At 32.7% G+C, this 12,482-nt stretch overlaps 6 protein-coding genes across 6 annotated transcripts; 3 read left to right on the forward strand and 3 right to left on the reverse strand.

The window, feature by feature from the left end:
• Positions 1-858: 858 nt before the first annotated feature.
• ELE39_002088 (uncharacterized protein) lies at positions 859-2,184 on the reverse strand (the record flags this gene model as incomplete). The annotated part of the gene is made up of 3 exons (XM_067344938.1): positions 859-1,856; positions 1,907-2,058; positions 2,126-2,184. 3 exons carry the CDS (start codon positions 2,182-2,184, stop codon positions 859-861), a joined length of 1,209 nt encoding a protein of 402 aa, XP_067200880.1.
• Positions 2,185-3,001: 817 nt separating this feature from the next.
• Positions 3,002-5,887, forward strand: ELE39_002089 (uncharacterized protein; the record flags this gene model as incomplete). Its single annotated transcript, XM_067344939.1, has 1 exon — positions 3,002-5,887. The coding sequence occupies one exon, from the start codon at positions 3,002-3,004 to the stop codon at positions 5,885-5,887; it is 2,886 nt and encodes a 961-aa protein (XP_067200881.1).
• A 348-nt stretch (positions 5,888-6,235) lies between these two features.
• Positions 6,236-9,541, forward strand: ELE39_002090 (elongation factor; the record flags this gene model as incomplete). The annotated part of the gene is made up of 1 exon (XM_067344940.1): positions 6,236-9,541. One exon carries the CDS (start codon positions 6,236-6,238, stop codon positions 9,539-9,541), a length of 3,306 nt encoding a protein of 1,101 aa, XP_067200882.1.
• Positions 9,542-9,618: 77 nt separating this feature from the next.
• On the reverse strand, positions 9,619-10,278 carry ELE39_002091 (glutaredoxin 2 thioredoxin folds; the record flags this gene model as incomplete). The annotated part of the gene is made up of 1 exon (XM_067344941.1): positions 9,619-10,278. One exon carries the CDS (start codon positions 10,276-10,278, stop codon positions 9,619-9,621), a length of 660 nt encoding a protein of 219 aa, XP_067200883.1.
• A 260-nt stretch (positions 10,279-10,538) lies between these two features.
• Positions 10,539-11,012, forward strand: ELE39_002092 (uncharacterized protein; the record flags this gene model as incomplete). The annotated part of the gene is made up of 1 exon (XM_067344942.1): positions 10,539-11,012. One exon carries the CDS (start codon positions 10,539-10,541, stop codon positions 11,010-11,012), a length of 474 nt encoding a protein of 157 aa, XP_067200884.1.
• Positions 11,013-11,670: 658 nt separating this feature from the next.
• ELE39_002093 (elongation factor 1-alpha) lies at positions 11,671-12,390 on the reverse strand (the record flags this gene model as incomplete). The annotated part of the gene is made up of 1 exon (XM_067344943.1): positions 11,671-12,390. One exon carries the CDS (start codon positions 12,388-12,390, stop codon positions 11,671-11,673), a length of 720 nt encoding a protein of 239 aa, XP_067200885.1.
• Between the last annotated feature and the right edge of the window lie 92 nt (positions 12,391-12,482).

Below are 12,482 nucleotides of genomic sequence, written 5' to 3' on the forward strand. Positions count from 1 at the left end.
AATTAGACTTTTTTTCACTCGTAGCCTTGAGTAAGCTTTAACTAATTAATCTTTATAATATTAATAATAATAATAGTTATTATTTTATGTAAGTCTCAAGTGTAGTTCATTTTATTTGCTACAAATCACTACTTTTTAATGTTCAATTTTTTTCCCCCTCTTTCCTTTATGTGAAACTTGTTTTCAAAGTAACAAAATAACTCCACTTATATTTAAGTAAAATAAATCTCAATATTATAAATATAAATTAAATATTATTGAAAACTTTTAAAATAAACATTTTTTAAAAATGTGGACACGGGTATGAGCAGTGACAATTTTTTTGCATGCAAGTAAATTATTATTTCATTAGGTGTAACCACGTAATTGTCAAAAATATATAAATATTATATATATTCTATAAAAAAGGAGGTAATAAATGGTGAAGAAAAAGAATAGAAATGAATAATAAACAACATGTTAAAATTCTGGGATTGATTTTTTTTTTCCTATTAAATGCAGTATTATCTTTGCTTTTTTAATGTTTAGAATGAATCTTTACATAATTCAATATTAAATATTGGTAAATAATTGAAAAATCATTGATTTTATTTACACTAGTGTAAGTTCACACTGATGTAAGCTTCAACTCCACTGGTATGCTTACCTTAAACTTGCTTTCTTCAGATCATACATATCAAATGAAAGAAAGTATATCTTCAAAAATCTTTAAATTAACAACCAAATATTGCACTTATTTATTTATTACAAATCATCTAAATTAATTAGCATCCAAAACATAAATTCTTAACTTCCAATGTTTGTCTCTTAGTTTCTGCTGGAGGTAGTTGTGAAGATTAACCAGAACCTGAGTAGTATTTACTGGAGCGAGCTCGAATCACTATCTTTTGGGGGAGCCAGAGATGGTAAAGATCCTGATGAAGATGACGGTGATGTCACAGGTCTCTGCTGTGGTTGGCTACCCCAAGGTCTAGGATTGTAGGCTCTACCTGTTAAATTAGAGCTTGGAGGTTGAGTCGGATATGGAGGCTGAGTTGGATATGGAGGCTGAGTTGGATATGGAGGCTGAGTTAGCATTGGCATTGGCATTGAAACATGTGTTCCGGGAATTGGATATGGCGGTGATAGTGGTGATGGTGGTGATGGTGGTGATGGTGGTGATGGTGGTGATGGTGGTGATGGTGGTGATGGTGGTGGTGGTGGTGGTGGTGGAAATTCATCTTCATTGGATGGAGGTGGTGGTGGAGGTGGTGGTGGAGGTGGTGGTGGCAGTGGAGGAAAACCACTTGCACTTGATTGGTATGGTGCTGGTACTGATGGTGTTTGTGCCTGCGGGAAAGTTCCTGGAGAGGATACAGTATAAGGCTGTCTCGAGAAACCAGCTGAAGTGGGCGTTCCTGATGGCTCTGCGGGTGATGGTGTAGAGCCTAAGCCCCGCATTAATTTTCTAGCAAGAGCAAGTGACGAGGAAGATGAGCCACTTTTTCTTGTGAATTTTTGTAAACCCGCGCTTTCTCCTTCTTTTTCTCTTTCCCTTTCTCTCTCCCTTTCTCTTTCCCTCTCCCTTTCCTTTTCCCTTTCCCTTTCCTTTTCCCTTTCCCTTTCCTTTTCCTTTTCCTTTTCCCTTTCCCTTTCTCTCTCTCTTTCTCTCTCTCTTTCTCTCTCTCTTTCTCTTTCTCTTTCTCTTTCTCTTTCTCTTTCTCTTTCTCTTTCTCTTTCTCTTTCTCTTTGATCATCATCATCATCATTATCATCGTCGTCACCTTGACCTCCATTTTCACTCTCCTGTTTGCGTCTTTCCTCATCTTTTTGTTGCAAAAATCTCATAAGTGCTGGGCTAAGTCCAGTCTTATCAACTAAAAGATGATATTAATGCTTATATACTAAATTTAATCATTAAACTTACATCCTCCGCTTTGTCTTCTTCCTCTTCTTCTTCTTCTTCCAACTTTCCTTAATGTAGGATGTGTATTGTGTCCATTATTCTCCAAATCAGAATCAGAATCAGAACTATTTGAGCCTGGAGCCCTAGCTTTAAGACTTAATGCATTGGCTGAGCTAAAATAGCTGAAAAAAAAAGAATATGTTAACATAATTGAAGGCAATTTTGTGCCATTTAACTTACTCTGAAAAAAGTACAAAAATAAAAATATGTACCAACGGAATTAAAAGTGATCGTCTCATATTAATTAAACTTAAATCCCTTAAAATAAATGATAGTAAACTGGATTACTATATCTGACCTTGCTTCAAAAAATAAGATTTTTCTCAGCTTGAATTAATGTATGGCCTTTTTCTTTGACTTGGTTTGAACTAAAAGAAATGATGTTTGCAACATTTTCTAAATCACCAATTTTCGTATTTTCACGCAACCATTCCCAATTAGTCACACTTTTGTGTAATTTACTTGCAAAAGTGTTCAATTTTATCTATTAAATTTGTGCGTCTTGACATTAAGTCAATTAATTTTGCACCCTCTACCTACACACAAAATCACATACCGGCGCCACGTAATTACATGCAGTAAATTTAACTAAACCGAGTATCTAGTTTCCAGGGATATTATCCGTTGCTTCTACTTTAAAAAATGTGTTTATGGTACGAATTTCCCCGCTTATGATAGCTAAACTGCATCTAATTTCTAAATTATCAGGTAATTTTGACCCTGATTTTACTTTACTCCTCTAAAAATAAATTAAATTCAATATTACATGTTGGCGCCTAATTAAACAATTAGGTATTTTTATTATTTAGGAAAGAAATTGATAATAGGAAATATATTTAAGAGTAGGTGTAGACTAGCTAACTTCTATTTCTGATTTCAGAAGGCTTTCTGGCCAAATATTGTTGTTGACTGAACCATTTGACTACATTTCTATTTCGAACCACACAAATTTTCTCAATGGACACTCTTGAGGACCGTATAATGAAGAATTGAAGAATATTTTGAATAAAGTAAATTCAGTAATAAAAGAAACCTCAATTTCATGTTTAAAAGAATATGGAAAGCCTTAAAAGCAAAATTAAGGGTATTCAAGTAAAGGACTTGTTTAGTGGCCCCCTTGATGAAATTAGACAAAACATTATTGATAAAGTTAATAGCATAAGCTTTGATAAAAACACTTCATACGATTCCAGTGGCTACAATTTGGGCGATGAATCTCAGTATGTGATTGATAACTATCTTTCAGAGAACGGAGAGCTAATTAAAGAGTTTTTTGCTAGAAATGATTTTAGTGGCAAGGACTGCCACCAAAACAAGTTAGCTACATCCAATGAGAGTGGATGTGGGTCAGTTAAGTACCAAGAAGAGACAATTAGTATTGATTCAATATTTCAAGAAGCAATTTTGAAAAAGAAACATGTTGATTTAAAGTTATATCATCAACTGAGCAAAATGTTTCAACCATTCTTTTCTACATTGGACCAGTTTGAGCAGATTAAAGCAAATGTTGCTGAAATTGTGACTTTCCTTGGTGAAAACTCAAGCTCTGATGGGTTTCGTAGAAATATAAGTACATGTTTTGAAGAATTCAAGTCTTTGAACAAAATTCTATTGTATTTGCATAAAAAAAAGAGGGTCTGTTCCATCATCGACAAACTTAAAAAGCTGGATAAGTTAAAACCAGTTCAATCAAATGTACAGTTCCTATTAAATGAAAAGAAGTATGAAAAGGCCATTGATACTATGAACAAATCACTTGAAATATTGGGAACTGAAATGAGAGGAGTTAGAGCAGTTAGCACATTATCTGTTCAATTGTATGAAATGCAAAGTGTTATAGAAAAGTTGGTATGCCAAGACTTCATTCATTTTATTCTTTCATGGCTAAGATTTGGAGAAACTTTTTCAGAAGAAAATACTTCAAACTGCAAGCCTATTTACTATGACTCACGGATTGAGCTGTTCCTGGAGTTTCTCAATCACCTAGATTCTATTAGGGACTCTACTCATTTTAAAACTTGTATATTCCAAAAATTTAGCGAACTATGTCTTTTACTTTACGAAGAAGACAATGCTGAATTCTCATTAGTATTTAACATTGACGCAGTAATGAATCCAATTGTTGCTTTAATTAAAAAGGAGAGAATTAATTTGGCAATTGATGAACTTGAAATACATCTTAATAAATTTATTGACGAATCAAATCAGGATCTAATTGAATATTTAAGAAAAGAAGATGCTCTCTTGGATAGCAAAAGTTCTAGTACAGTAATATGCCTAAATATTCAAATTAGCTGTCAAAGTCTCGAAAAACTTTTACATTACAATATCTTAAATATATTTTACAAACTAATACTCGTATTTTCAATAATAATCCACTCAAATAGATGTTTGCAGAACAATTCTGGAATTTATGACTCAGAAACAACAAACAAAAACTTGAAACATATCTATCTTCCAATAATACAACTTCTTGAACAAGTTCTAATACGTATCTTTTCCAAATTGTTAATCTCAAATTATAATGAAAACCACGCAAAGAATTTCTGTCAAGAGTATGAATTTAAAGACTTAAGCTTGTATTATATAGCTTTTTTAAAGTATGTAATAATTGTCACAAAGCTACAGAACTGTTTAAATGAGCAAATAAAATCTGCATATAATAAGTCAGGCATAATCCCTATTAATAATGCAATCAACTTCTTTGACAAGACTGCAGTAGATATAAGGCTTTCCCTTTACAATTACTATAAAACTATATTTGAGAATGAACTTATGCAAAAATTCTGGATTAGTCTATCCATCATGATTGATAATGAGAAGTGGGAAAAGAGGGACTTGTATTTAGAGTATAAGCAGGTTTTTAAACTATTTATAACAGGTGAATTGGGAAAAGAAGAGTCGATTGGAGTTCAAAACTATTTCGTTTTATATAATAAATACGAGTTTAACTTACCAGAATGCTGCTTAAGATGTATTGAATTTACAAGTAGCATGTTTGTATTTATTCAAAAAGTTCCAATAATATCATACTTGGGTTTCAGCCAAATTCTGAAATTTATTCTAAATTACTGCAAGAGATGCTTTGAAAACATGATGAATGGAGAATCGGTGAATAGAAAGCTAATTGAAAAGATTACAGCTTATAACATGATTTTATGTACTCAAAATACATACTTTTGGATAACTTCACTAGAAAGAATAACAAATTACCAGTTAAAGATTCTTGAGAATGGAGATTTTACAGATGACAAATTTGTGAATAATAACATCGGCTTACTTAATGACGAAAACAATTTGGAAGTTTTGTTAGGGGTTAAGCTTCCAGCTGATTATATTGACAATATTAAAATGGAATTAGGAAAAATTTTAATTCAACTTGAACAGCTTATGGAATTTTCTCTAAGAAAGATATCAGATATTATAATTGACCGATTCAAGAATTGTATGGAGAGCTGGATATTGAACAACACAATAACTGACAATGACTTAGATCCTATAGAGAATGATGAGTTAAATAAACACACAGTTGACACTAATCTGAATAATTTTATCAGAGATTTTAGCAACTTAGAAAAAACCCTGAAAAAATACTTGAAGATAGACAATCTTATTTGGAAAATCATTGACAGAATTGAAATACAATGCCTTAATTCATGGAGGAACTTTCTACTAATTGACTATTGTAAAAAATCGACTACAAGTAAAAAATTAAATTATTCAAATATATTATTTGATTTATTTTACTTCCATGTGGACATAACAATTCCAATTTTTTACAGAGAAGATGAAGGTAATTTAGAAAAAAAGGCAAATTTGTCAACATCTCTATTAAACACCCTATTTGATCACTTTAAGAGCAATTTTTCAAAGTTTGATGAGAAAAAAATCTCTCAAATTAACGAAACATTTTCTTTTATTAAAAACAAATTAAACACATAATTACAATGCAAACTCCGGTATATGCAAGTTAAATGCAGATTTTGATTATATTAATTTTCTAGTTTTGTATGCGCAGGCATACATGTAAACAAATTCATGACGTGTTCGGGCGGCATAAAGTAAAAATATGAATTGTCAAAGGAGAAAAAAAAATAACTAGTTGATAGTAAATTAATAAATTTTTTGAATTAATTTAGTCAATTTCTTGAAAAAGATTATTTAATAGGGTGGCTTTTAGCTTTAAGGGCTGAGTGACCACCCAGCTTCTGGCTTCGTTTGTTGCTTTAAGTTAATTTTATTCTACAGAAAATAAGTTATGTAACTATTTGATCAAAATAAGTGGAAAAGATGTGTAAAAATATCAGGAACGTGTGTATAATTGCTCATGTTGATCATGGGAAAACAACTTTGGCGGACTATCTTTTGGCCAGCAACAACATCCTATCAAACAAATCAGCAGGAACAATACGATATTTAGACTCTAGAGAAGATGAACAATACAGATTAATTACGATGAAGTCATCAGCAGTCGCTTTGAACTTTAAGTACGAGGAGGAAATTAAACTTGAGGCAGAAGATGGCGACTATTTGATTAATTTGATTGATTCACCTGGTCATGTTGATTTTACTTTTGAAGTCATTTCATCCTTAAGGATTTCTGATGGGGCATTACTGTTGGTGGATGTAGCTGAAGGAATTGGAGATCAAACAAGAAAGGTTTTGCAGCATGCATTTAAGGAGAGATTGAAGATTATTTTAGTGTTAAATAAGATGGACAGACTCATTCTAGAGTTAGGATTTGACGTTAAAGAGGCATATATTCATATTACTAAATTAATTGAACAAATTAATGTCGTTGTTCATCAGCTGATTCAAGAGGAAATCCATGAGCTAATGTTGGAAGATATTGAGATTGATGAGCAATATCAAGATGAACGAGAGAAGACTCTGGAGTTTTCATTTTTGAATGGAAATATAATCTTTACATCATGTTTACATGGTTGGTGTTTGGATATCACAGGAGGAAATATGCTTAAAAGCATATCGGCAAAGTTAGATCTACCTTGGAATTCAAAAACAAGGAGTAATCTCCAGAAAGCCATTAGTTGCAATTTTTACTATAATAGCAAGACAAAAAAAGTCTCGAGCACTGTAACAAAAAAGGACCAGCCAACAATGATGGAGCAGTTTATTTTGGATCCAATTTGGAACATTTATCAAAACATATTCATCAATTTTAACCACGAAAAAATTAGAAAAATTATTCAAGTTTTGAAAATAAATTCTTCCGAGATTGAATGTCATATTAATGAATATCTAAAGGTACAGAATGACTTAAATAATGTAAAGAGCTCAAATCTACTGGCATATATTTGCAGAAACATTATGACAAACTGGCTTCCTTTGTCAAAGAGTATTTTTGAAAGAGTAATTAATTATATACCAGATCCATACAAATCTAACAAATTAAGATTTCCATCCATCTACACAGAACTAGCCACTTCAAAGGTGGAATACGAAAAGCTTGATGGCCTTAATATAATTTTCATTTCAAAATTCTCAGCATGCGATTTGACTAACAACAGGCTGACTAAAGACAGATTAAAAGGCAATGAGGAATTAAATGGCTTTGTTGGCATATCTAGAGTTTTTTATGGAAAGATCAGAGTTGGAGACTCACTATATATTTCAAATCACCACAATAATAACAGTAATAATAAAGTCCAAGTTATATCGTTATTCTATCTTATTGGTAGTGATCTAATCCCTGTAAATCAAATACAAAATGGCCACATCTTTGCGTTGTGTATAAAAGAGGTGGAAGATCAAGTCAACATAGAAAGTAATGACGGGATTGTTGGAAAAATATCATCATTGGACAGGACCTTGACACTCTCCAATTATCCGAATTTTCCTGCGTTCAACTCCTTATATAAATCAAATACCAACTCTTCACTTTCCTCCATTATTAAAGTTTCAATTGAACCAAAAAGAATTCAAGATCTTCCTTTAATGCTGAGAGGGCTTGAATTATTATCAAGATCAGATCCTTGCATTGAGATTGACACTTTAGATACTGGAGAATATATTCTTGGATGTCATGGCGAAGTTCATTTAGAAAGGTGTATATCAGATCTACAATATGTGTTTGCACAAATACCTTTATCTATTTCAAAGCCATTGATTGCTATTAGAGAAGGCCTGGTAAATCATATCAATTCTAACCAGGTTCAAAACTTTTGTCCTCATATACCATTTCCACCTTGGAGTGGAAGTACAATTAATCAAAACAAGGAACAAGAAAGTAATGATCAACACTATGAAATTGAATATCCAATTGAGAAAGAACAAGGCGAAAATACTGCAAAGATACCATGTGAATTAGCCAGTATCCAGATTAATGCAGTTCCAATGGACCGTGATTTGACTGTCTATATTGAAGAAAACCTGTCTTTAATTCTTGAAGTGATTAATCCGTCAAATATTACAAACGAGTCCTTCAAACATATTGACAAATTGGATGAGATCAACAGAATACTGTTAGGCAAGCACACTCCAAATTTAAGTGTTGGTACTCTTGAATTTGATAGCTATCAAGATTTTGTCTTGATTGGAATTTGTGTTAAAAAAGGAAGTATTACTTTATTGACAAGTAATGAAAAGAATTTAAAAGCTCTAAATTGGTCATTAAAATGTACATACAACACTAATTATTATCCAGAATTAACCACTCCAACTCAAAAGGATGTTATTGATCTCTATAGAAAAGTTATCAATGGAATTATTACAGGATTTGAAATTGCAAGTATATCAGGTCCCCTCTGTGAGGAACCAATAAGAGGCGTTAATTTTATATTAAATGAGTTGATTCTCGAAAATTTTGATATAGAACAATTATTGCAAGCTAAAAACGTTGAAAACCAAGATTTTACTTTACACCTTAATAATATTCAGAAATTTATTAGTTTAATTTCAAACCAACTAACTACTACAACCAAAGAGTTATGTAGAAAAGCATTTCTTCAAAGAGGAAATGTCAGAATCTATGAGATTTATCTGAATCTTGTTATATACTGCGAGCAGAGTGTATTAGGGAAGGTTTACAGTGTTATTAATAAAAGAAGAGGAAATGTATTTAATGAAGAGCTTAAGGAAGGTACTTCTACTTTTAAAATTGAGGCATACATACCAGTCATTGAATCGCTAGGAATAAGTCAAGAATTGAGAAGTAAGGCAAGTGGTAATATTTCATTTAATTTAACGTTTTCACACTGGGAAATGTTGGATAAAGACCCTTTCCCTGAATCAAGCATGACCATAGAGGAGTTTGAAGATGAAGGATTTTCAAAAATTAATCTTTTGATTTCGAACAGTAATAGATGTGATTACAATTTACAATTTGGTTTTGATAAAGACGCTTCAAATATTAGTGAAAACAATAGTAATTTACTTGGAAAAGCTTCCATGGGGCTGAATTCTAACAATAACGATGATGAATCTATTAATAACAAAAATAGCTCCAATTTTTTTGGTAATAACACAAATGTTGCGAGAATGATCATCAATTCAATAAGGCAAAGAAAAGGACTTCCTACCCAACACAAAATAGTTATGGCAGCTGAGAAACAAAGAACACTAAATAAAAAAAAATAAAACTAATTGATTAACATTTATATATATATTAAAAACTTATTGATATTTACAAAATAATAAGATTTTTGAGATCCAGGCTAAAATGCATCTTTTGGTATTTCATTTACTAACTCACCATTAGAATGCATTTCATTCAAAATATCTAATCCTCCAATGAATTCTCCATTAATACATATCTGAGGAAAAGTTGGCCAATTATGGTATTCTTTAAGACCTTGTCTAGTCTCTTCATTTTCAAATATATTGTAGTGTCCATAATTCTTCACATTGATACTATCAAATAATGAAACAAGACCTTTTGCAAATCTACAATACGGCTCCTCTTTGATACCTTTCATAAAAACCATTAAACTCTTGAAATTTGTTAAAATCTTAAACTTTTCATTTTGACTTGGAATACTTACATTTTGGATATTTGTTAATTCTTCAAGACTCGTATGTAATTCTGATGGACTATATCCTGAAATCACTTTATAAGGCTTTAAGCTTTGACAAGTGAATAATAATATTGAAGGAAGCTCCTTAACATCAAATTGTTTAATTGCAGAAATTTCATTCACTCCGGATGGTGAGATATTTCCAAACTTCACATTACTAAAGCTTTCCTGAAGAATATTTTCTAATTCAAGAAGATTTTCATCTATTTCCTCCTTTCCAGACAGTATCAAGATTGCACTAAAACAATAACCAAGAACAAAATCTGTGATTCCCACAAAAGAATTTAAAGTTGTTGACATTTTTAGAACACTCCAAGTATTTATTTGAAAGCGTTATATATCAAGATGAACAATTATTTTCAATTTTAAACTGCAAGTCTTCTAATACAGTATGAAATTTATTTAATTTATTCTTACTTTAACATTTGAACAAAAAATTACTTTCACAGACAGCCCGCCCAAACGCACTTGGCGAGCTCTGCCTATAATATAACAAAACTAAAAAGCAATCAAACCGTGACTATACTAATAAATCTAAGGTGACTTGCTTTTTAAAAAAAATGGCAGATAATTTGGGGAAGCCATTAACTAGAGGACAGAGAAAAAGAAGGTTGGTACTGGAGAGGGTGAAAAGAAAGCAAGATCTGGTCAGCTTCTTATTAAGGGAAAAGCAGCTCGAAAGTGCTAATAATATAAAGAAGAAATGCTATAATTTGAGTAACTTAAAGTACGAGATCATGAATACTTTGAAGACTGATAAGGAGGAATCACCTACCCAAAAACAAGGCAGCAAAAATAAACTTTCAAGGAAAAAAATTCAGAAAATTAAAAAGTCATCTATAGAATTTTACAAGGATGTCCTTCAGCACCCTGACTTTAATGAACTTGATAATATTAAGTCAAAACTCATGGAAAAGTTTGAAAACAATGGTAGTGGAGATGATCAAATTATGGAAATAGTTAAAAGGTCAAGGAAAACCAAAACAAAGGTAAACAAGTCTGTTAAAGTTGCTAAAAGCATTCAAAAAAGATGATGTACATTATACTTGTACATATGTATGTGTATATACATGTGTATATAAAAATAAATATATTTTAGAAAACATAACACTTTTTACAACTTTACGTAGTCTATTTCCTCTAATTTATAAGTAAATCTATGTAACCTACTTCATTACCTGAATACACTTCAATTACAAATTCATTTGCAGAAAAAAAAAATTCAGACTGTTCTTACTGAGGCGATAATTCGCTCAAGCCAAAATATGTCAACCTTCCTTAATGTATTCTTCAGTACACGTGTACTGGAGGCAACGAGAATACAACAAAACCCAAACTCCCAATCTCAATCATTAGAACACAAAACAGTCGCGCCATCACCCATACCCACACAAAAAAAAAAAAATCATACATACAAATTACTGTCAAAAATACCTAAACTACCATTCTTAAAAACTAAAAATCAAATAGTGAAAACCCGTCCACATCAACCCGATTACATGCACGCATGCAGGAAGTTAGGCGGCAAGCCCATTGGATTATTAGTGGAGAGAGATATTTTCGTTAGTAAATTGTGCTGCGAATAAAAGTGCCATGAGTCCGTTAGGTTACAATTCCAATTTGTGTAGGAAATAATAAACAGTCGTTCGAATTAAGTCTCAAATCAGAATCTCTAAAGGCGAGATTACAAGTTTACTTCTTCTTGGAGGTGGCTTCCTTCTTGGTAACAGACTTAATAACACCAACAGCAACAGTTTGCTTCATGTCACGGACGGCGAAACGACCTAGAGGTGGGTAGTCAGTGAAGGCCTCAACGCAGAGTGGCTTCAATGGCTGCATGACAACCAAAGCAGCATCACCAGACTTGATGAGTTTTGGGTTCTCCTCCAAAACCTTACCAGATCTCTTGTCCATCTTAGCGGTGATAGTCTGGAATTTACAAGAAATGTGGGCAGTGTGACAATCAACGACTGGAGAATAACCGTTCTTGATTTCACCTGGGTGATTGAGAACGATGACTTGGGCAGTGAAGTCTTCACAACCCTTAGCTGGATCGTTCTTAGCATCAGAAGCAACGAAACCTCTCTTGATATCCTTGATGGATACGTTCTTAACATTGAAACCGACGTTGTCACCTGGTACGGCCTCTGCCATCTGCTCATGGTGCATTTCTACTGACTTAACTTCAGTTGTGACACCAGCTGGGGCAAAGGTAACGTTCATTCCTGGCTTAATGACACCAGTCTCAACACGACCTACTGGGACAGTACCTACACCACCTATCTTGTAGACATCTTGTAATGGGAGACGGAGTGGCTTATCAGTTGGCCTCTTTGGTGGCTCCATAGTGTCGAGGGCTTCAACTAAGGTCTTACCCTTGTACCATGGCATCTTGTCAGATCTTTCAACCATGTTATCACCAACGAAACCGGAAATGGCAACGAATGGGATCTTCTCGGTGTTGTAACCGACCTTCTTAAGGTAACCATCAACTTCGTTAAAGA

This window comes from Cryptosporidium sp. chipmunk genotype I (genome assembly GCF_004936735.1).
Source record: "Cryptosporidium sp. chipmunk genotype I strain 37763 chromosome Unknown contig_22, whole genome shotgun sequence".
NCBI lineage: Eukaryota > Apicomplexa > Conoidasida > Eucoccidiorida > Cryptosporidiidae > Cryptosporidium > Cryptosporidium sp. chipmunk genotype I.